General features: G+C 45.3%; 2 protein-coding genes across 8 annotated transcripts in view; one reads left to right on the top strand and one right to left on the bottom strand.

Moving 5' to 3' along the window:
* ASTN2 (astrotactin 2) overlaps nucleotides 1–23,116 on the top strand; it is an 873,390-nt gene that overhangs the window by 652,362 nt on the left and 197,912 nt on the right. The window lies entirely within an intron of this gene.
* Nucleotides 3,510–23,116, bottom strand: part of TRIM32 (tripartite motif containing 32) — a 32,880-nt gene continuing 13,273 nt past the window's right edge. The window contains exons 1-3 of one of the 7 annotated variants that reach the window (XM_042963759.1): nucleotides 16,057–16,091; nucleotides 4,541–6,601; nucleotides 3,997–4,072 (exon numbers count right to left, since the gene is read on the bottom strand). In XM_042963759.1, coding sequence (XP_042819693.1) covers nucleotides 4,558–6,576 — 2,019 coding nt within the window. In that variant the 5' untranslated portion in view covers nucleotides 6,577–6,601; nucleotides 16,057–16,091 and the 3' untranslated portion in view covers nucleotides 3,997–4,072; nucleotides 4,541–4,557. Of the gene's footprint in view, nucleotides 6,602–15,766; nucleotides 15,852–16,056; nucleotides 16,106–16,416; nucleotides 16,436–23,116 lie in introns of those variants that run through there. The other 6 variants (XM_007094333.2, XM_042963757.1, XM_042963756.1 and 3 more) reach the window with 6 other exon arrangements.

The following is a 23,116-nucleotide window of genomic DNA, read 5'->3' as shown; positions in this document are numbered from 1 at the left end:
TTATGCTAGCCATCTAGCAGAATAGCTAAACATGCATATTTCTGTCTTGAAATAAATACACACACATGCACACAATACATACATATATAGGTCTGTATATAAAAATCGTGACTCCATTTAACCTCTCAAAAACAGTCAAGATGACATCCTGACTACTTTCATCAAATAATTAGCCTTTAAGCTTTACGTTTAGCTTCCCTTGGGAGGTACAGTACTATGAGTGTTTGCCTCCACCTCTCCAGGAATCCCTCTCTCCCTCCAGTAGGCTTTTCCTTCAGAAGCTAAGCAGTGCCACCCGCAACACCAACACAGGTCTGCAGTCTCCCGACGTTAACTTGAAAATTTCACATCAGTGCAGCACGACGGGAAGTCACGTTCCCTGAGTACCTCACACTTTCTGAATTAGGTACTTCTACGTATGCCATCCCATTTGTATCTTTTAATTCTCACAAAAGTGCTGTAAAACGTAAACTGTCTTTGCCTTCCACCAGATGAAGAAACAATAGTTCAGCAGAGTGACAAGAGCCTAGTAAGTTCCAGTAGTTGGGGCAGAGTAAGGACTTGGACCAAAGTGGAGCTGATTATTACAAAGTGGAGGTTCTTTCTACCACTCTAATGTATTAAACACAGTTATAGCAAGAATTAGGCAAAAAGTGAGGCAAAATGCAACAATTCTAGTTGGTTAAAGAGTAATTAAAATCGTAGAGCTAAAAGGAATTTTACCAACGATCTAGTCTAACCTCTTTACAGACTGGGAAACTGTTGGAGAGGTGTGTTGATCACCCGAGGCCACCTGAGTAGGTCAAGGGCAGAGCTGTGATTCAGACCTAGACGAAGTCCACTGACTTTCCCACTAGAATACATTGGCAGTCCCAGAGCTGCCTCACTAACTTCGGACTTAGCCAGGAGAGCATGAATATTAATGATATTGACAAGATATAGCCATAGGTCTGGAGTGTAAGTATGTATTTTGCTAAGCAGCTTTGTACCTCACCACTGCCCTGCTTGTAAAATTCATCCAGGCATCTGCTATTTCATATCTGTAATTTGTTTTTGAGATCCCTCGAGGGGCTGTACGTCCTGAGTACAAATCAGCAGCCTAGTCAGGTGCAAGACAGAGCCCCCAGTTTCATACCAAGCTCTGCCTTCTACTTCCCTGCGACAGAGCTGGGTAACACTTTACTTTTAAGAGGCCATTAATTAGCACTAGATTAAAAGTACAACTACTTAAGCATTACTTGCCTTACCCACAGGAACACTGTAGGACTCCAGCCAAGTTTATCTTACTGACTGGAATAATGGAGTGTCCCTCTGCGGACTGTCTCTGGCTGGAGTGTACATTGGGATTGACCCTTAAAATCATTCAGGCAGTGCCTATCCCTGGCCTCTCAGGAAGTCCACAGCAATGTAACATTAGATTTCAAGTATCTTAGGAAAAGACTGAAACAATTTCTGAAAGAGTAGACACATGAATATCATTTATTAATTTTTTTTTTCTTTTCTGAACACTTACCATAGTGCCTGGCCCACAGTAGGTACTCAAGAAATACTGAATGAATCATTGCTCTAAAACCTTAATTTCTAAGTTGATTACTCAGAATGATAAAGGGAGGCAGGGACTTAACTAACCTGTAAGTAATCTGTTGCCTAAGAATACCGTTTTGTCCAACGTGAGGGGGCTACTACGTTAAGAAGACGAAGGTTACTGGAGACCTATCATCATTAGCAAGTAAACAGCAGCCAATTAAATAACTGAGGATATATTTTGTGTTAGGGACCATGCTATGTGCTCACAGCAATTTATACAATAATAGACACATGAAATAGGGAGAGTGATGATAGAAAGGAACAGGTGACCAGGAGAGGAAATGCCTGAGTTGTGGCATTAAAAGTTGTGGCTGGCAATTAGGAACCCATAAAATAGGAAAGAGGGAAAGTATAGTTTGGAGTGGTTGGACCACCTCATGCCACTCAGGGAAGACAGGAACAGCTGTCACCTGTTGAGTACGCCGAGGACTACATCCAAGTAGTTTTGCATCCATTGTCTCGTATTTTACACCCTTCCTGTGAAGAATCATTTCCATCATTTTCCAGAAGGGGAAAGGTGAAATGGCTTGTCCATGGCCACATGGAAGGTTAGCAATGGTTTTCAGAAAGTGTTCTGTAGATTCGCAAGAGTTTTGTTAAGAATAAACAGGAGGTTAGACGAGGGGATAAATAAAGCCTCTTCTCCAGGCCCACAAACCTGCTTCACCCAGAGCAGGGGTGATCTACTTGACATGATTGACTTGCATGTGAGGCTACTCAACTAAGGGCACTGTTGCTTAAAAACAAAAAACAAACAACAAACAGAAACTGCTATAACTGAGGAAAACGGTGTCCTGGGGATGGACTACGTATGTGATTGAGTCAACACGGTAGGTAATTGAAAATTGATTGGACTAAGCACAGCCTGAAATATTCACATCAAAGAAAAAACTCTTCAGGAGGCGTCCATTTCCCACCCATTCGGAGTCAGCAGGTGCCTGGCGTACTTGAGGACCACGGCATGAGCGTAGTTCAGCAACGGGAAGCCCTAAGTGCTGAACAGCACTGGTGATAGCACTTGCCTCCAAAAGCATCGGCAGCTACAGGGTTTTTGGCCCATTTACGTCAAGCCAGCCCACAATGTACGTTTCTGTGCTGCAGACCCTGTGCCAGAGGCCTCGACCACTGTTATTGCCTCAGCAAGCCCCCCACTGACAGCAAAGACAGACCTCCTACTGCCAGGTGCTATCACAGAGAAAGTGGCTCTGATAACTACTGGAGCCATTTGTGATGCACTTTTAATTGGATCAGTTTCTTTTCAATTCTACGATCTTTGGAAATTGGATGCAATTTCATAATCAGAACACGGGGCTTTCTCCAGGTGAAAAGCACAAGAACTAATTCAACATCCTACCAATTATTTCCTTTCCTATTCTTTGGCAGCTATTACAACAGAAGCCAAAAAAGCAACGCTACCACCAAACAACAAACACAAACAAAAACAAACAAAAAAACAACAAAAAACAATTTTGAGTAGCCCAGCTCAGCAAATTTTGTTTCTTTGAAAAGCAGGGTGATAGCTCTTTGGCCCTGCATCTACGAGCAAAACATGCTGCTTAGCAAAAACAAAGCCTGAGAAGCCTTGTCACGATTTCCCTTATCCAGTTTTGGTCTTTTTAAAGACAAGACTTCTTCCGTTTTTGAACTGTAATTATAAGGATAACGCAAATGGTAGAGGCTCATTTCCTAACAGAGCGCTGGTGGCTCTATCAACCTTGGGGGCTGATTCTGTATACCTGTGGGTGAGAGTAAGATTTGGATCATTTTTACATAATGGTGCCTTAGGCTGATTTTGGGCTGGGGTAGATCCTAACGCTCTCAAAGAATGCAGTGTCAGATATGGAAGCAAAGCAGTGTGGTACAACTTCTCTCTCTCCATCTCCCAAATCCCATATTTAATTAAAAGACATGAACACCAGCGATGAAGAAACAGTTATCAATTATTTAATTCTGATAGAGGAATGGAAATAAATCTCAAAACCAAATATTGTGCCGTCACTTGAGGAAAATACAGAATAAAGACCCAACAGTTTTGTCTTAGTAATGAAAATGTGATGTGCCCACATCTCCACTCTGCTGGCCCTGGCCTGTGTTGTACAATTCTGCATACAACTCTTAGCACAGGTCAGTGGAGAGAGGTAATATGAAAAATGATGAACTCTAGAGACTCTCCAAGAGTGTTTACTGACTATATTAGCATTTGTGTTTGTTTATTCCCATCTTTCTGTGCTTTGAAATAATTCCAGTCTATATGCTCCTATAAAAGGCGAGCAATTTCCAGGCTGAAGTCTTCCATACCAACCAACTAGGGTCAATCCATCCTCTGTCACATCTGCAATTAGAGACCAATCCAAGATGGCACAAAACCTCCAGAGCCGAGAGGTCCAAAGGGACTGTGTATGTCTCTTGGTGGCACTAAATGAGTAAGCTTTCACTCTGGTAAAGGTGAAGAGACCTGAGACATCATGCCCCAGGGCTGCGATGTCTGAAACGAAAGATGGAGCATGCACACTAAATGCAGCAGAGCTGAAGAGAAAGTATCACAGATGAAACACATTATAATAGGAGGGAAATATGGGACCGGGGTTAACGAGGCCAAAAGAGGGAAATCAACAAGGACTCAGTATAAGGGCAAATTTCAAATACAGGGGCAGGAGGCTCTCTACTGAAGCCTCAGAAGTGCCTAAATTCTAATCAAACTTCAGTTAACCCCATATCATATGTCTTATTTGGGGCAATGCATGTTAAAGCTCTAAATTTAGGAAGAAAATAATGCAGAAAGAAACAAACAGAAACAGAAACAAAAGAACTACTAAAAGACAGAGCTTCTAAAATTCTAAGAGTAGCCAGCGGGAATGAAGACCTAGGCCAAGCGCACTCTACAATACCACCAATAACCCAGGAATAAGGGTGGGGGTGGGGGTTGGGTAGGGAGCTGGCTGGGGAGAAGAACCTGTTTTCTCTTATCCCCTAAGGGGTGGAGTATCTTCTCAGATGGTAGCTATAGATCTTGATGCAGTGATCCCAACAGTCCAAGACCAACAGCTGCCCTTTAGGAGTGAGGGCGATGCCCACTGGACACGTGAGCCCCTCTCGAATGAGCACACTGTAGCCCCCGCCCTTGGGAAAGTGGAGAATTTCCTTTCGACTGCTATCGGCCACAATGAGATCGCCACGAGCATCCACACACATGCCGGCAATGCAGCGGAAATCCTCATTCTCTGAGAAAAAGTGGCTAATCTGGCGACCCAGCTGCCCATCGGGGCCCACAGAGCCAATGGAGAAGCCGCCCTCCAGGTGGTGCTCGTTCTGCCGATTCTCCAGATTGAGGCCCAAGCCCTGCGTGAAGTAGACGGTGCCCTCGGCGTCGCAGGTGACAAACTTGGGCCGCACGGCACTACAGAGGCAGCTGTATTTGACCACCCCTGCCCCCCGGTCAACAGTGAAGCACCAGAGCTTTCCACCTTCCACATCAGTTACCACGAACTGGCCAGATGGAAGGGCTGTGATGCCCCAGGGTTTGCTCAGCTGGCTCCGGTGACAGGCCACGCAGTGGCCATCCAAGGTGTATACCTTGAGGGAGTTGTCATAGCTGTCAGTCACACCAATCAGCCCCTGGCAGTTCATGGCCACTGAGAGAGGCGTGAGGTTGGGCAGATCAGCCCCAAGGAAGCTCAGCACAAAGCTGTCAATGCCACTGGGGCTGCGGCGGATCTCCTTCAAAAAGCCTTTGCGAGTGAACACTTGGATTCGGTAGTTGCCTCGGTCGGCAACCAGCACCTCGCCCTGACCGGTCACGTAGAGACTCACCGGGAGGTTGAACATGCCTGGCGTGCTGCCTTTGGCCCCCATCTTCTTGAGGAAGAGGCACTGCTGGATGTTGGCGGCTGGCTCGGAGCCCCGCTGCTTCGCAGGCGAGGCCCTCGGGCTGGCAACCACTTCCTCGGGGCTCACGTCCATCTCTCTGAACGTAACAGAGGTGGAGGCGGCAGAGGCTGCCGCCTCCACGGCCCAGGAGTCTTCCATGTTGACGGTCCGGGGCTTCTTAACAGCCTGCCCGATTTGGAGGGGGCCGACGTGGCCCACCTTAAGCAGCTCCACGTCCTGTAGGGTAAGCTCACGGGGCAGGCTGGCCGTGAGCTCCGGCTCCTCCTCGTCCGCGGTCTCCTCCAGGAGCGCGACGTCCGCCTGCTTGATCTTGGCCAGGAAGTAGTCACAGCGAGACACGGCCTGCACCTCGGCAATGTTAAGCAGGTAACTCTGCTCCTCCACCACCTGACTGTTGGACTTCTCCACCTCGGCCAGAGAGCCCGTGAAGAACTTCCGAGAGCGGGCCAGCTCTTCCTGGACCCTGCGCTCCTCGTGCCCGTACTCCTGGAGCACTGCTTTATACCTGGCCTGGAGGTCCTTGGAGACCCCTTCCAAGGCTACCTTCCGCCGCTGCAGCTCCCCCATGAGCTCCCGCAGACGGGCCAGCTTCTCTCCGAAGTCGTGGCGCCGCTCCTCGGCCGCCTCTTTGACGGGGAGCGTACAGTGGCCAGGGGGCTGGTGGTCAGCCTCCCGGCAGGGCTCACACAGTACCAGGCCGCAGCTCCTGCAGAACTGCCGGGGCAGCCGCCGCCCACAGGACCGGCACATGAGCAGCCCCACGGCCTCACTGAGCCCCGCCGTGTCAATGATCTTCAGCACGGTCAGGTTGTCCGTCAGCTGGGTGAGGCTGGTGATGCGGGTAATCTTGCTGCAGAAGGGACAGCGCACACCGTTGATGCTACTGGCCAGGAGCTTCTCCAGGCACTGGCGGCAGATGGTGTGGCCACAGTGCAGGAGCTTGGGCCGCAGCTGCTCCTCTGTGAAGGACTCCATGCAGATGGGGCATTCCAGCACTTCCCGGAGGGCATCCAGGTTCAGGTGAGACGCAGCCGCTGCTGCGGCCATCGCACTTCCTCTGAGGGGCCTGCTAACACAGCCCAGGACCGAACAGCTTGGCATTCATGCTCCAGAGGGTCAAAGCCTGCTAATAAGAATAAGAAGCCATTACTGCACTGCCTGCATGAACTAATTCACTCAAGAAACATCCAGAGAACAGCTACAATCTCTCATCCAGCCACTGACGTGTTTAACAAATACTTGTTGAAGTCTGTTAGGTGACCGTGATACACAGGGAAACGGAACAGATGCAGCACTGCATAGTAGGTAAGAATTCAGGTTCTCGAGTCTCTGATACTTAGTTGTGTGACCTTGAGGAGGTGGCCTAAACTTCCCAAAGCTCGGTTTCCCCATCACCCATCTATAAAATTGAAGTAATAACAGTATCTACTTTATATGAGTTTTCGAAGGGTTAAGCAACATGATGACTACGACGCACTTAGCACAGCCCGTGACTAGCATCATGCCTGATTAATGTTAGTGATTACTGACATCTACAACTCCATTTATATTAGGGGAAAAGCCTAAGAAAATTACAGGAAAGGACTACACACAAAGTTCTGTGGGTGCACGGTGGACGGAGTAACAGTTCCCAGAGGAACTGGGAAGGGCTTCCCAGAAACAGTGTCACTTCTGTGACAGGTCTGGAAAGAAACAAGGCCTTGTGGGATAAAGGCATTTTAGGCAAAGAAAACTATGTGACCAAAATCATGGAGCCTGTTTTATTATGTTACATAGAGTTCAACATGTCACATTCGGGGTCCTGGGAAGCATACAGGGAAACAGAAAATTCAAGTGATCCGTAAAACATTAGGTCGGGAAATACATGTATTTTTCATGCATCTATTCCCCTATCTACTCACCAATCCACCCAACTAGGACTAGGTACCACGTGCTGTACTATACTAGGTTTTCAGGATAGAAATCCTGCCCTTCAGATCTCAAACTTTAGGAAAGGGGACAAGACATATAGGCAAATAATAGCCAAGGCAGAAAGCAGTATCATAAATAAGACATAAACTCAGTTAGATGGAGGCTATGAGGCATCTACTCTAATTTGAAGGGAAATAGAATTTTCAGTAGGGACTGGGGATGGCACTGGATAGGGCTCTGGAAGGGTGCACAGATACGTAGAGATGGGAGAAAGGGAGTACCAGACAAAGGGCAGTCTTAACAAAGGTTAGAAGGCAAGGGGAAGAGCAAGAACTTCAGGGTATTAGGAGAACCTGTTGCCTGTATACATTTGTTTCCTCATTTGTACAATGAAATAATACCGCCTTCACAAGGTCAACGCGAGGATTACATGAGATGATATAGGCAGTGTATGAAATGCTAAGTTTTGGCTTAGCACCAAAAAAGTCTTAGATAAATTTTAGTTCTATTTTCTCTCATCCTTAAGGTTAAAACTGTGGGGAGAATGTAGGTAGATTAAAGTAACTGGCGTGATTATGAGAATAATTATAAGAAGTCTTCAGAGCCGAAATGAGACCTTTGCATTTCATTTTGACGGGCATGGTGAAGCAATGCATGTTTTGAAGCAGAGAACTGATAGGATCAGAGCTTGAATGGAGTAGGTGAAAAGGCGGAGAACCTAGTCTGGAAGCTGCTGCAAAACCGCCTGGGGGAGGTAATAGGGAGCCTGAACTAGACAGCAAGGGGTGGAAATGGAAGGAAGATGCATGGGAGCAATATTCCAGAAGTACAATCACTAAAATGAGTAGATTGAAGTAGGAAAGTGGTGGAGCTAAGATAACCAAAGACTCAAGCCCAGTGATTTAAAAACCAGTAGTGCCTTATCAAGACCATTTATTTTTGGCCTGGAACACCCCCTGCTTCTCTAAGTACACGCCATAAATACTCCCACCCACCTTGATCCACATATGCTCATGAAATAGAACAGAGATCTCAGTGCTCTGAGACTTCTGTCATTGTGTATTTATACCCCAAATTAGAATGAACAGATCTGGCAAGGTGAGGCATGTGGGTAAATTGCAGCCCTTCTTAAATGCAAATTCTACAGCCACATCTGTGCTGTCCTGAAATGCAGATCCTCAGCCATCAAGGAGAAGAGGAGGGCAAGTTAGCTGGGTTTTAAGGACAATGCAGCAAGCTGAGAAGAGCTCCGCAAATGCCATCAACTTTCTCCACGCGTACAGAAGAAAGGGCGTCTATGCGGAGATGCGTACTAGATGCGTATTACAGAATTCCCCGTATTTAGCTTTGCATCGCGATCTGACAAGTACTCAACAGCAGACACACACAGTATCCAAAAGCAATCCAACCTCTCTGAAATCCCACTTCCCTTCTACTGGAAGGGAAACCAATATACATCTAGTACCTTCTATGTGCTGGATGCCACACTAGATGCTTCATATACTTAATCTCATTTAATCTGCCTCATGCCCCTATAAAGTAGGTGCTGTTTTTATTATCTCATTTTGCCATGAGGAAACACTGGCTCAGAAACACTGGCTCAGGGTCACAAAGCCCACACGTGGTAAAACCATGCAGTACAGATAACCTTTAACTTTGCTTAACCCAGAATTACTTCAAGCTTCCCCCCACCGCCCCCCGCCACTGGTGTAATAACACTTGTTAACAAGTGTTCTCCAGACCATACTCTGGGAAACGCTGTCTTATAGCATATCCTTTTCTCCACAAATAAGAAAGAACAATACTATTGTTACGGTATTTAGCTTCTATAAAATGGGCTATATTGATTTATTATCTGGGTGACCCACTCTCACACAGCAGCCTGGCAAACCATTATGATTCAAATCCACGTCTCAACAAAATGACACATTATCACGTATCATGAACCTATAAGGTCTCAAGTGAATATCTGAAACTTAATACTGACTTCTTAAATGCCATGGGTCTGGGCACAGTAGTTGAGAAATGCTGAGAGAAACCTCAACTCAGAATCCATGCAAACCTTAGTTCTAAACCAATAGCTTCGGTCCCTTCTTCCATCATCTGGGACAACAGACTGAGGGCAACATTTGGTGTTTAGATCAAGAGCATGTCACCTTACAATGCAAGGGACATCTGTTCTTCCCAAAGCTGGCACTGCAGATCAGCTAATTAAACAAACCTGCCAACCTGTAAAAATACTAGCAAATTCTTTCCCCAGCTTTCTGGAATGTCGTACCACCTCCTTCAATTAAAAAGCTTCTTACCGCCCTGTCTAAGCCATCCACTTTGAAAAATGAATTTACTATGCCCACATCCATATCCTAAAATACCTCAGCTGCCTGCAGCTTCACTAGGCTCTCTGAGGCAGAGGAGAATGTCAAGGATTCCTACTCTAATGCTGGCATGCTTTGCCAGGAAAGCTGGAGCTGCCATCACTAAAGCATCAGGGATATACCTCAGACTTGGAAAAAGCCTAAACTATGTCTCCCATCTCTAGGAGCTGGGAACAGTGCCTTCAGTAGGATCCTAGCCCGACACAGAGCTCTGTGTGACAAGCAGATACGTTCCCTCTCCTCCAGAAGCGTGTATCTAACCATTACTGTTAATACTGACAGTGATTCAGATGGAAAGTTAATTCAAACTCAGTTTCCATGAAAGGGCCAGATGGGTGACAGGAACTGTCTAACCATCCCAAGTCTCTAAGTTAGCTGCCCATTTTCTGCGAGCTATAAAATCTAAAACCAATCAGAACGAACCCCCAACACGTTCTTTATAATAGTGTTGTCTGACTTCATGATACCTTGAATATGTTTCCTGTTGTGTCTTTGTACTCTCAACTCTTGACTGCTCACCTCAGCCCATGCACTCTCCCATCACTGTTCTGATCTCATGATTAATACTGCACATTGCCTACTGATACCAGGCCAGCTCTTCAGGTGAGAATCTACCCCTTCAGCTGTGTTTGCTTCAGCTGCCTTAAGACTCAGGAAAATTCTACAGTCCTACCCTAGCCTAATCCAGCCGTTTCTGGCACCACCAGGCTTTCCCCAGTCCATGATTTAAACAACCAGGATAGCAGGAAAAAACAAAAAAGCAAACAGAAACCCATGAACCCTGAAGTCAGACAGAACTGGGGTCAAATCAGCACTGTCATTTTCAAGGTGTGGGACAATAGGTAAGTTATTTAACCTCACCAAATTTGTTTTCTTACTTTACAAAAAATAAGAAATTAAGGATAATGCATGTGAAGTGCCTAGTCTGGAAACCGGCAGGTATGAAATGAAAAATTGCTATCTATCATAGTTTTAGTAACAACCAGCAATGGTATTAACAATAACAACAGCTTGTACTGGTATAAACCAAGCATTCAGTTTATAAACTACATTTTCAAAGGATGACACGTCTTTCTTTTCATGACATATAAAAGCACATGAAGATTAATAAAGAGACTGGCCAGCTTTGAAAGAATTTGATTGAGGACACTAGGTATTCATGCTAGAAACTGACTGCCACATGAATTCACAACTTCTTTTGCCCAGAAAATAGGCTTCTTCTACTCGGGACTAAACATGGAATGCTAGAATTAGTAGTGATCTCAAAGAGTAAAATAGATGAGTAAACGGAGATCCAGGAGAGAGAAATCGAGAACTTGCTAATCATATGGAAGAACAAGGACTAAAAGACAGGAACTGGAGGTGACCAGTATTATGCAGACTAAGAAAGAGGGCTCAGGAATCAGGCTTTCTGGATTTCAATCCTGGCCCTACTGCTCACTGTGGAGACTTGGACAAGTTAAGTAACCTCTCTAGTTCTTGGTTTATCTAAGAAAACGGGATTTACAACAGTAGCTTCCTCACAAGGTTATTGTAAAGATTAAATGGGATTATGTGAATAACACACTTAGTATAGCACCAAGGGAAGCATACAATTAACTGTGCAGTATTTATAAGAGTGCAGGGGCAGCCACTACTCAGCCAATGAGAAGAAAAGAATACGCACTTTACAACAGGCATACTGTATGAAGATACCAAATATTCAAGTTTCAAAAGTAAAAGTTCTGAGCCTTCACCAAAGAGTTTTTACCTGATCTCTGAATCAAAAGATTAGAGATGCCCAAAGGCCGTACATGTGTCACCTCCTTGGGGGCTTAGGCCGTCAGCAGAACTGAAGAACTTCAAGCAATTAATTAAACAAATCTTTACTTGAGCACACACTGAGTCTAGCCCCATAAAAACACTAGGGATATAATTTTGAACAAACCCAAACATGAATAGAGCGACTTACCTGAAAACCAGAAAACATGTAAAATAGTACTACGTTTCCTTTCACAAAGCATAAAAGTTCATCTTCCACTGCCACCCTCCTCTGGTTTGGCAGGGGGGTGGTTTTGCAAGGCTTATCACATTTCCTTTCTAAACTGTATGTATTCCTCTTGTGTTTGAATGGAATGCTGACCAAGTACACAACCATCTCCGGGCCCCCAATGGTCGCTCTCTGGGAGGTGCTAACAGGAGCGATTTTAACAAAGTCAGGGAGGTCCTCTCGTGACACCTGCCTAATCTTGTGTGGAAGAGGGTCTGAAGTTTATTTACACAGGGCGTTTAAGGCACCTGCCAACAGCTAAGAGAAACTCAACAAGTAGGAGCTTATAGGGAAACACAAGCATGACTTCCCCCCAAAGCTGTACCAGTCTGAGACATACAAAACAACTCAGAAGAAAATGTTTGTAGAAAAGGGAACCTCAGCTAAAGTATGTCAAGAATAGGTTAAACCAATAATAGAGTTTGCTGGAAAGACACTTTTCTTCCTCTTCTAAAACAGCAGGCGCTGGAAAGATTCCCTTATATCTTCCACAAACGTTTGGGTTAATACCAATGCTGCCAATGTGACAAAGAATCTTGAATATGGGAAAAACCAACAGTCCTTTCTCAGAGGACCTCCAACTCATCTCAACTCACCCACCCCTCTTCCAGTTGCTTTATCTACATACAACACATGTTCACTTAACCATGAGCTTTTGATGAAAGGGTCAGGAAGCAGATCCTGGGAAAGGTAGAGGAGGGGATGGGAGTTGGGGGGAGACTGGCAGGGGCTGCTTAGGGTCACTGAAATTTGGCAAAGCAACCCTCAGTTCCCTTCTAGCAATGCCTTCCTCTTAGAAGTGCTCTTATAAAACTACCATTTATTGGATGTCAGGCATCTTTTATACATCATCTCCTATTCTCGTAATCACTGTGAAATACATGTTTGTTATTCCTCTTCATAAATAAGGACACAGAGTCTCAAAGCTGGTAGGTAGTAGAACTGAGATTCAAATCCAGGTGTGTTAACTCCCAGTCATAAAACCACATCAACTCAAAACATCCGTTACGGTTCCCTAGCTGATGAGGCTACCACTGGCTCTAGGCAGTTTGGCTGAGAGGTTCGTAAAGGCACCTAGGAATGATTTTTAAATCAAATTGTTATACCAAAAGGACAAAATGGAAGGACTGTCACAGAGGCAGCATGTCAGTGTGCAGGGACAGTGATCTACCCAAAGGGCTTTGTAAACCTAACTACCAAACTCTCCAGACACAGGTGCACAGGGTTTAAATGTTGGAGAAGCCATTCTAATGAAACTAGTATAATATAACTTAGGAGTCAGACAGACCTGGGCTCACATCCCGCTGTGCTATGAAGCCTTAGGTAAAGCATTTAACCTATTAGTTTTCTCATCTACAAAATATGGAATAACATCTACAATGTTGGCAGGATTAACTGAGTCAATGCACATAATAAACAGTAAATGATTGCTATTCTTATTTTTAATAGATTGAGGCTGCTAAGAAGTGTCTGTCCAAAGTCACCTAGTAAATTAGCAGCAGAGGAGGGATTTTGGACTTGAAGCCTCTGATTCCCAGGCTGATTCAATTCCTATCACGTTTTCCATAGCGGTGCGTATGACTATCCCAGCTAAATCTCTTGCCTTCTGATGCAGTCCTACTGTGTTCCTGAACTGGCTTCAGCAGTGCCGTAGCTTGTCCTCCTGGAGCTGACAGAGCAAATGCTGTTACTCTGTCCCAGGGGCAAGAAACCCAAGAGATCATTTAGAACCAGGAGTTACTTTCCAGAGCGTGACTGCCTTCGGCTTCAGTCTCTGCTGTGAAGTGTTTTTTTCAAGCCAGCGGCCTCCACACCTCACCCTTCAGTCCCTAGCACCTCATCCCATCTAACTTCAGGCTCCTCCCCTTATCTGCCCACTGGTCCTGGTCTAAGAGCAAATCCAGAACAAAGTCCAGGGCTACTCCCTACCTAATTGAGATAGTTTTGTCCCCTTTCGAGTGCAATTTGATATTCAGCAATACTCATGGGCAGTTCTTTCATTAGAGGGGAAGGGGCTGAGACAGTAAGACTAAGCAGGCCCCAGCAAGGAAAGAGGGAATATGCAGGGTTACAGGCTACGGAGATCTGAGTATGAGCCTAGCTCTGCCACCCTAGTTATGGAACCTTAAACAAGTCACTTCCCAAGCCTTAGCTGCCTCACGTGTAAAACTGGATATGGTAGGGCCTGTTGACTAGTGCTGTGAGGAAAACTGAGTAAGAAAGCACATATAAAAATCACACATTACTAAATTTTGCGTGCTTGCTGTGCACCAGACACGAAGCACTCTGGTGTCTCTCACTGAAGCTTCACGGTCATCTATGATGTCGTCCTGTGATCAATTCCATTTTACAGATGAAGAGCCAAGCGCAGGGAGGTTAAGTAATTCATTCAAGATGACAAAGGAGGGAAGACAGAGAGCCAGGATTTGAATCCAGAACATCTGACTCCTGTGCAGAGGTCCTCAGCTTTGGCACTGCTGACATTTTTGGGCCAGATAATTCTTTGTTGTGGGAGGCTGACCGGTGCACTGTACCATGTTTAACAGTTTCCTTGGCGTCTGCCTACTGGAGGCCAGTAGTCCCCCGTACCCCAACCGTGTGGGCCGAAAACGTTTCCAGGTATTGCACATGTCTCATTAGGAACCCTCTCTTTAGAACCTGGTGCAGGACTAAATGCTCAGTGTTCCCCTCTTCCTGTCATTCTTTTCCAGCCCAAACACCTCACTCACAGAGTCACTGCCTCTTGGAGCTGTAGTGGACCTTATTCAGGATTAATTCAGTCTACTTATGTAACTGATAAGGACGGTAAGGCCTGAGGTCTTGTTCTACTCATCCCCTGGAGGTCTCCCATACTATCTGCAATCACAGCTCGGAGGGGCAGGGGAAGGAATACTTAGGCAGATGACCTTGAACGGTTTCCTGCTTTCCGCCTCCTTTAACCACTGTCTCCTCCTCCTCCCAAGCCTACCCCTTGCAGCAGCCCAGGCTGGGTTCAGAGTTACTGGCAGTGCCATAGTTGCCCTGTGATAAGCAATCTCTGGTTAGGGAGGGAGGGGGATTTTGCCCCTCCCGTGGAGAGTCAGGCTCCTTCAGGAGTCCTGATCCCTGAAGATTTCTGACTCCGCTGCTGAACCCCTGAACTCTGCTAAACTCCACATACTCAAGTCCACTCTCACACACTACCCCCCGGGGCCTTGGGACTCTAGTATAGTACTCCCTTTGCCTCCCATGCAGACTTCAGGAAAATTCCTTTAGCAGCCCGAGACACCAATCCATAAACCTATTCAGGGTCCTTAGAGCCCTTTCATTCTATAACCCAGTTAGTATGTCTCCAGCCTGTCTCCTCAACCCTCCCTAAATCCCAACCGTCTTACAACAGACAATTCAGCCTTTTGGGCTCTGTATTGCAGCCCTCACCAATTCTTTACTCATGTGCCCCAAATGCCTCTGACATAGATCCTTTCATCTGTTTCCAAATCGCTGCAGCCTTCAGCCCTGCATCCCAGCATAGCATCCCAACTGCACACCCCAGACTTCTGTGCCCCGCCTCAATCTGAGCCCCCAACTCCTGCATTCCATCAGGCAGTCTGCCGGCCTCAAACCTGGTTCCTTCCCCTTTTATCCACCCCATGTCATGTGCTGCCTTCAAACCTCAGCTTGATCTCTCCTTGCTAACAAGACACTGCCTCCCACTGATTCCCCCAAGAACTCACGCCCTCAATTTTCCCCAGATCTCATCTGGAAAAAGCTTCCTCCCCAGGCCCTGCTCTCTCTGATCTCAGGTTTTGGCCCCTCAAATGCATGGTGACCCCAGACTGCCTCAAACCTCCTGAGATGCGGCACCCCAAACCTCATCAGAGCCCCCCAGTTCCTTTTTATTTCCGAAATTCTGCACCCCCGATGCCTCCAGGGCCTTCAGATGCCCTCCCATCTCCCAGATGCTGCACCCCTCTTTCCTCGAGGACCCCCACATTACCTCAGGCCTCCCGAGATGCTGCACCGGGTATTCTGAGAGAGGCCCTCGCTCCCCTCCCAGCGGATCTGCATCTCCTCTGAGCTCCTCAGCCCCTTCGGATCCCTCCCGAGCCTGTCCCTCGCAGCCCCACCCCCACTCTGGTCCTGCCCCCCAGATCCGGTCCGCAGACCCTGCCAGTCGGGCGTGGGCCGGCCGCTGCACGCCAGCGCGGCCCCCCGCCCCGCCGCTAAGCCACGGCCCGCGACTCAGGCCACGGTCCCCAGTCCCGGACCCTCCTTCCCGCCCCTTACCTGACCGCCCGCGGCTCCAACGCGTCCACCGCCGCCAGCCCACCCGCCCGCCGCCCTCTGCGCACGCGCCGCCGCGCGCCCCTTGGCGGGCGCTAATTCGCACAGCCGTCTGTCCGTCACTGCGCCCCGCCCCCGGGGCATGCTGGGGCTTGTAGTCACACGGACCCGAGCGTCCGTAGCTCAGGGGCGGAGTAGAAGCTAGCTCCCAGCTGGGGACGTGGGGACCTAGGAACGCGCGCGTCCGCTTTGTGTCCCCCCTTGAGCGGACAGGGCAACTGAGATGAAAGCGGCCCGCCCAGGTTCCCTCAGCGAGTCCGGAGCTAAGTCAGAACTCGTGTCTGATTCCAATATGTGCGTTACCCGCTTCGCTGACCCGTGACGTCCAGGAACGGGCCTCAGCAGAGCCTGGGCTCCTGGCAGAAGGGCGTCTCGGAAGTGCGGCCAGCGCATGTGAGGGAGTGACCAGGAGAAGAGTACAGCTTCCCCCGGGGGCGGGCGCGGAGGCTGGACTCGCTTACAGAGCAAGTTTCTGGGGCTCCGTGTTTCTCCCTGGGACACGCGGCTGCCTAGACTCTAGTTCATGCGATGGACCTAGTGCTCAAGGGAGAGGAGTCTTTGCCTTGCTCGGTGGGGAGGCCGCAACAGAGGTATATAGGGGACCGCGCTCTGCACCTGCTGCCCCTGCAACGCAAAGCGCCCTCCAGGAAGCCCACAGTACAGCCAGTCAGGCCTAGGGCTGCTGAGCACCTGTGGCCCCTGAGGCAGTTCCAGGTCCAGTACCTGCTGGTGCAGCAGACCACGTGGTGTACAGTGTAGGCGCAGGGACAGGGGGTGAGGTTGCATGGTCCTGAATTGGAAATACCACGTAGGTATATGACCCTGCACAATGATAATACAACGGAAACAAGAACTCAGCTACCACCTCTGAGCACTTGGTGTCTGGCTGCAGCTAAGCACTTCCCATGCGTAGTCCCTTAATTCTCATAACCACCCTGTTAGATAAGCAACTGACACCCAGATGGTTACACAGTAAGGCCACGTGTTCACAAGGATAAAACAGAGATTGGGACCCAAGACTAGATGAGAACCCACCCTAATAATCTTGCTTAACCTCTTGGCCCATTTCTTTATTTCTAAATGGACATACGTTTTGCTATAAGGATTAACCAAAATTATGAATACATAGTCGTTTGCACTTAATTAAGAGTATTTTTTTAAAAATATAATTAGCTCTTACAGTCTTTAGACAGCTGCTCTCAGAAGCCCTAGTGCCCAGCATTTCAAATATTGAGGGCAAAGGGAGACTGGGTTGGCATACTTACGGCATGCTTTGAACAGACCTGGGGCTGGATGCCTGGATTGACATAGAGTTCAGAAGCTATTTAGACCTCAAGGATATATTTGCAGTTCATAGCTACCCAGGGTTTTGACCAGACAGACCAGGAAAAAGTTGAGTCAGGAGTGGACTGAAGAGGGAGCCCAGCTGGGGACTGAAGGGCCCTGGGGCAGATTTTGCTCAAAACTGGCAGTCAGCCAGCAGGTGCAACAGAACCTTCCAGGGCCAAGGGAGGAGGAATGCTTGCATCTGTTAGCACAGTGCCCAGCACATAAGAGTTGCTGAGTGAGTGAGACTCAGAAATGTGATTTTAAGCGAACTGCATTTCCTGTCTGACCTACACTTACTCAAGCTGCAGAATGACTCAGGGAGTCAGTTGAGTATAAGGGGACCATTTTTCGAACATCAGCAATATACCAAACACTTCGTAGTTACGGTCACATATCACAATTGCCACAGCAATGATTCAAGTAGAGATTAGTAGGTCCATCTTACAGAGAGGCATCTGAGACTCAGCGGGACTAACTTGCTTGCCTACCTTAGCCTCCTAGGAAGTGACAGGACTGAGATACAAACCGAGGCCAGTTAGGCCCATGGACCTGCTCTGAACCACCATACAAAGACTACTCACATTTTATGATGGGAGCTAGCTTTCTATTTTATTGGGGATTATTCATAAGAATCAAAAGAGAAGGAGAGATGACAATGCTTAGGAATTCAAGGATCGTGGGGCAAATCGTGGCTATTATTCTGACCACAGAGCATGATCCTGTCAAGACAAAGACACTCCGATGAGCTCTTCTGGGCAGCAATGCCAGGGAACAGCAGGAATTGCCCTCTGTCCTGAGTTTCTGCCATGTTGGAGAGTCGGAGTGGCCTGTTTCACCAGGATGGCAAGAAACCTTTCTGGATAGGGAACTGGGGAGTACTTCTATCAGCCCCCCATGTTAGAGGCTGGGGAGATGGGAGGGCTGCCGTCAAATAGTTTGTTCCCAACCTTAAGACCTCACCTATACCCTCTTCTCAGACCAGATGGGAGTTATCACTCTGTTTGCCTAAAACCACAGTTCCCAACCCAAAGTCTCCATTCAGGACTCATCATGTTTTTATTCTGATGTTTCCCCAGTGAGAGGAGCTGGTTGCACTCCTCTGACAGTCTGGAGATATCATCCCAGCATGCCTTTAAGGAACAACAACTACAACAATGAAAAACCCTTTCTCTCCTCATTTAAAAAAAAAAAAAATGTTTGGCTGTGCTTTTTTTTTTTTTTTTAATGTTTAAATTACTTACCAGTGAAATTAATTACCACACTTCCCTCAAAAATCTCAGAGTAAAATAAATACCCTGGGAAAAGGCACTCATTTTAATTCCGTGGCTTTGCGTACTCTGGCACAATATTAGCATTCCTCATACACAGAGACGTTTCTAAAATACTCTTTGTGGAGTACTTTACTCTTTATTCAGCATTTCACCATAATCTTTTTTTCATTTAACTTTTAAACTACCTGCATCCGTTTTCTAGGGCTGTCATAACAAAGTATCACAAACTGGGTGGCTTAAAACAAGAGAAATTTATCCTTTCACAGTTCTGGAAGCTAGAAATCTGACATCCAGGTGTTAGTGGGACCACGCTTTCTCTGAAGTCTCTGAGGGAGGATGCTTCGTTTCCCCTTCCAGCTTCTGGTGGCCACAGGCATCCCTTGGCTTGTGGTAGCGTAACTCCAATACCCGCCTCCATCTTGTTGTGGTCATTTTCTCTGTGTATGTCTCCATGTTCACGTGTCATTCTCCTCATCTCGTTGGGTGTGTCGCAGTCTTCTTGTAAGGACAGCAGTCAGATTAAGTGTGACCACCATCTTACCTAATTAAAACTTCAGTATGATCTTATCTTAACTAATCACATCAACAATGACCTTATTTCCAAATAAAATCTTATTCTGACGTATAGGCTATCAACCTATCTTTCTGGGGGACGCAGTTCAACCGATAGCATCACCCAATCAGATAAGCACTATTTTCTCCATTTGCTAAGATTTCTAGTTTAACGTCTTTTTTATTTTCCTAATGATGAGAATAACAGTAGCTAACCCATAGGATTTTGGGGGGCAAAATGAGAAATATTAGATGTTAAACATTTACATTTTAGGATATTGCCTGTCTTGTAGTAATGTGTAATTTATTGCGCTTTTTATAAACAAGGTGTTTGTTTGTTTGTTTGTTTGTTTGTTTTTGTTTGTTTTTTTATTAAGTCCACCCTTGTGTAGTAGAAAGAGAAAGGGGCTTTGGAGTCAGACCTGTTTGGAACCCCAGTCCCCCCTACCTGGAAAGTTATTTTGAGCAAAAGGTGATTTGAGGTGAAGCTTGGTAACTTACTGCAACTGACAAGCTGTGGAATCTTGTAAAATTTACTTTGAACAAAACAAATGACATTGAAGATAAAAGGAGAGAGAGAGAGAGAGAGAGAGAGAGGGCAACAAACCAAGAAACAGACTCTTAACTACAGAGAACAAACTGATGGTTTGGTAGGTTTGGGAGGTGGGTGGGGGGGATCGGTGAAATGGTGATGGGGATTAAAGAGTACATTTATCATGATGAAAAAATAAAAATAAAAAATCCTTGGAAGTAAGTATAAATATACATAAATAAAAATTGCTATACGAAAAAAAAAAAAAAACAACCTAGCTCATTGTCACACTCAAATAAAAAAAAGAAAAGGTGTTTAGCCTCTCTGTACTTTACTTTCCACCTCTGCAAAACGGGACTATTAGTTCTCGACCTATAGGAATGTTTGAATGTTGGATGACTTAACAGAGCCCAGGTTTTTAAAGCACAGCCTGGTAAAGAGTAAGTGCTCTGTGAATGTTGGCTACTAGAGCCATTATTATCATTAATGTGATCTATAGTATTTTTGACAAAATATTTTCCCCTTCATCTCTTATTACCAATGAATTCTGAGGAGGAAGAGGAGTTTGTGTTTATAGAATACAAAGGAGAAAATGGGAGGAGTTAAAACTCTACTTTATCCTAACCAAATTTGTTTGATCCTAGAAGTTTAAAATTGCTAGAATTTCCATGAAATGATAGAATAAAGTTATATCTGTCTATCTCTATCACTTATGTATCACTGAATAATAAACTACCCTGAAGTGTTGTGGCTTAAAACAACACACTTCTTACTCCACAGTCTCTGTGAGTCAGGAATCTGAGCACAGCTTAGCTAGATCCCTGCTTTACAGTCTCTCATAAGACTACAGTGTAGTTATCAGCTAGGGCTGGGGTTTGACTGAGGAAGGATCATTTCCAAGATCGTTTATGTAGTTGATGGCAGGATTCAATTCCTTAAGGGTTGTTGGACTGAGGGCCTCCATTCTTTGCTGCCATTTGGCTGGAGGTTTCTGATAGTACTTGACACGTGAGCTGCTCCATGAGAGTCCGTTTCATCAAATCAAGAGAGGGTCTGAGCAAGACAAGAGTCGCAGTCTTTCGTAACCTAATCACAGAAGCGACATCCCCAACTGCCGTATTCTGTTGGTTGAAAGCAATTTACCCAAGTGGAAGAGATTATAATAGGCAGTGCATATCAAGGACATGAGATCATTGCAGGCCATTTTAGAGGTTTCATCCTTTCCTCCCTCCCTCAATCTCTTATTCTGTTTATGTATCTACCATCTGTCTGACTGCCTGTCATTAGCCTACTTTCTGCTGAAACTCTGACTCTCATCTACATATGCCATACTCAATACCTGTGTATTTCTCAGTCTGACCTTCACCCAGTACATGGTAAGTGCTCAATAGACATTTGAATTCAATTTAAATTTATAGCATAAAAGAGCATATACAAAGAGTCAACTTTATTCATCACCTTAATATAACCATTATATTGGTTATGTTCCTATAAATTTACAAGGTTCATTTACAAGGTTCTCTTTTAATGTATACTTATGACTTTATTGGGTATCCAACAAGTGTTTTTCTAATAAATGTAAGTTTTCATATTTACTTAAAATGGGGAAATGTTTGAAAAATGTATGTGTGTGTGTGTGTGTGTGTGTGTGTGTGTGTGTGTGTGTGTGTGTATTTGGCCCTCATGGTTGTCAAACTGGCCAGGTAAGACTTCATCAAGTTGAGAAGCCTATCGTTAAACATTTAACCATCACAAATAAGGCTACATAAATGTCCTTGTGAGGGAGGATTTTTTTAAATTTTCTTGAACTGATATGGAAATAGTTGGTTCAGAATTTTGAAGCTTTATTTTAATATCATACACATGTATGTGCATTGGCCAGACCCACTTTCTAATAGTTTGAACTAGTGCCTATAGTCAAAGGTCAGCAGTAGTCACTGACTGAGTAGATCCTTGATAAATGTTGGTAGCATTCAGAGGCTTGCTCAGAGAACATTGCCTGTTTGGTGTCATCAACCTCAACTCAACTCAATGCTAAGTGAGGGTTGCTGGAAAATTTCCCATGGGCCTTATTCCTGCTAAGTCCCACCTCTCAACCTCATTCCATATTTCCTGTTATCATTGCTCCAGGATTTCATCCACCTTTCTCTTTATGGTGGCTACCATTGGCCCACTCCATCAATTGGTAGTCTGTGAGACTGGCCGGCAGCAGACAGAGACAATCTCCTTTCCCTTACCCCCACCCATCTCTACCTTATATACTTTTCTCATGTCACTGCTAACCATTATTCTAATTTATTTTTACAAAAGTAGGAATATTTGGTTGCTGTTTTTTTTCACTTTTAAACATAATACAAATGAAAATGCATTTAGAAGAAAGCATCAAAACAATACATGCTGTAGATGTGAAAAATTCCTCCCCATTCTACTCCCCAACAATAATTGCATTTACTGGTTTTGTGTAATCCTCTGGCAGCCCTTTTTTCTCTGTGTTTTATGGAGAAAAAGTACACACACAAAGAGGGAAAATGGTATAGTGGGTCCCTGTGTGCCCATCACCCTGCAATTATTGTTGTCAATAGTTTGCTGATTTTGCTTCAGCTATCCCAATTTGTTTTTTGTTGCTAGAATCTTTTAAAGCAAATCCCAGATAGCCTATCATTCCTCCTTTAAATATCTCAGTATGTATCTCTAACAGACCATTATTTTTTAACATAATATCTCAGCATCATTATCACATCTAGCGGTTCATATTCAAAATTCTTTAAATGCTTCAAAAAACTTTTTTTATAAGTTTTATTTTTTTATGAGTGTGTTTAGATAAGGATCAAAATGTCTACATGTTGTACTTGGTCTCCTTTAGTCTATAGCAGTCACACCTAAAATTTTGCCCATGCCATTATTTGTCGAAGACAGTGACTCATGTGTTCTTTAGAATTGTCTACTTGGCAGATTTAGCTGATGGCTCCCTCTTTGTGTTAATTTGTTCTTTTCTCCTAGCGATTCATCACTTTTTTTTTTTTTTTGGTCCCATTGGACCCACTGTGTAGAATGAATGAAGACTGCTGACCCACTTATATCAGAATCATGTTTGTAAATTCATAAAATTAAATTCATAGAAACTATGTAAGAAAGACATGATATCAGATATAGTTATCAAAATATAAAAAAAGTCAGTAGTGTAATGTTATGTGTGCTTCTTTATTAACAACAAGATGTAGTGGAGAGTCTAATAACTTATAATTTCTAAGTAGTACTGAATGTAAGTATTTGGAAATACCTGTATTTTTAAAAACTGTAATGTGATAGAAATATATGT

This window comes from Panthera tigris, chromosome D4 (genome assembly GCF_018350195.1).
Source record: "Panthera tigris isolate Pti1 chromosome D4, P.tigris_Pti1_mat1.1, whole genome shotgun sequence".
Classification (NCBI taxonomy): domain Eukaryota; kingdom Metazoa; phylum Chordata; class Mammalia; order Carnivora; family Felidae; genus Panthera; species Panthera tigris.
This window is presented reverse-complemented; position numbering and strand designations above follow the sequence as displayed.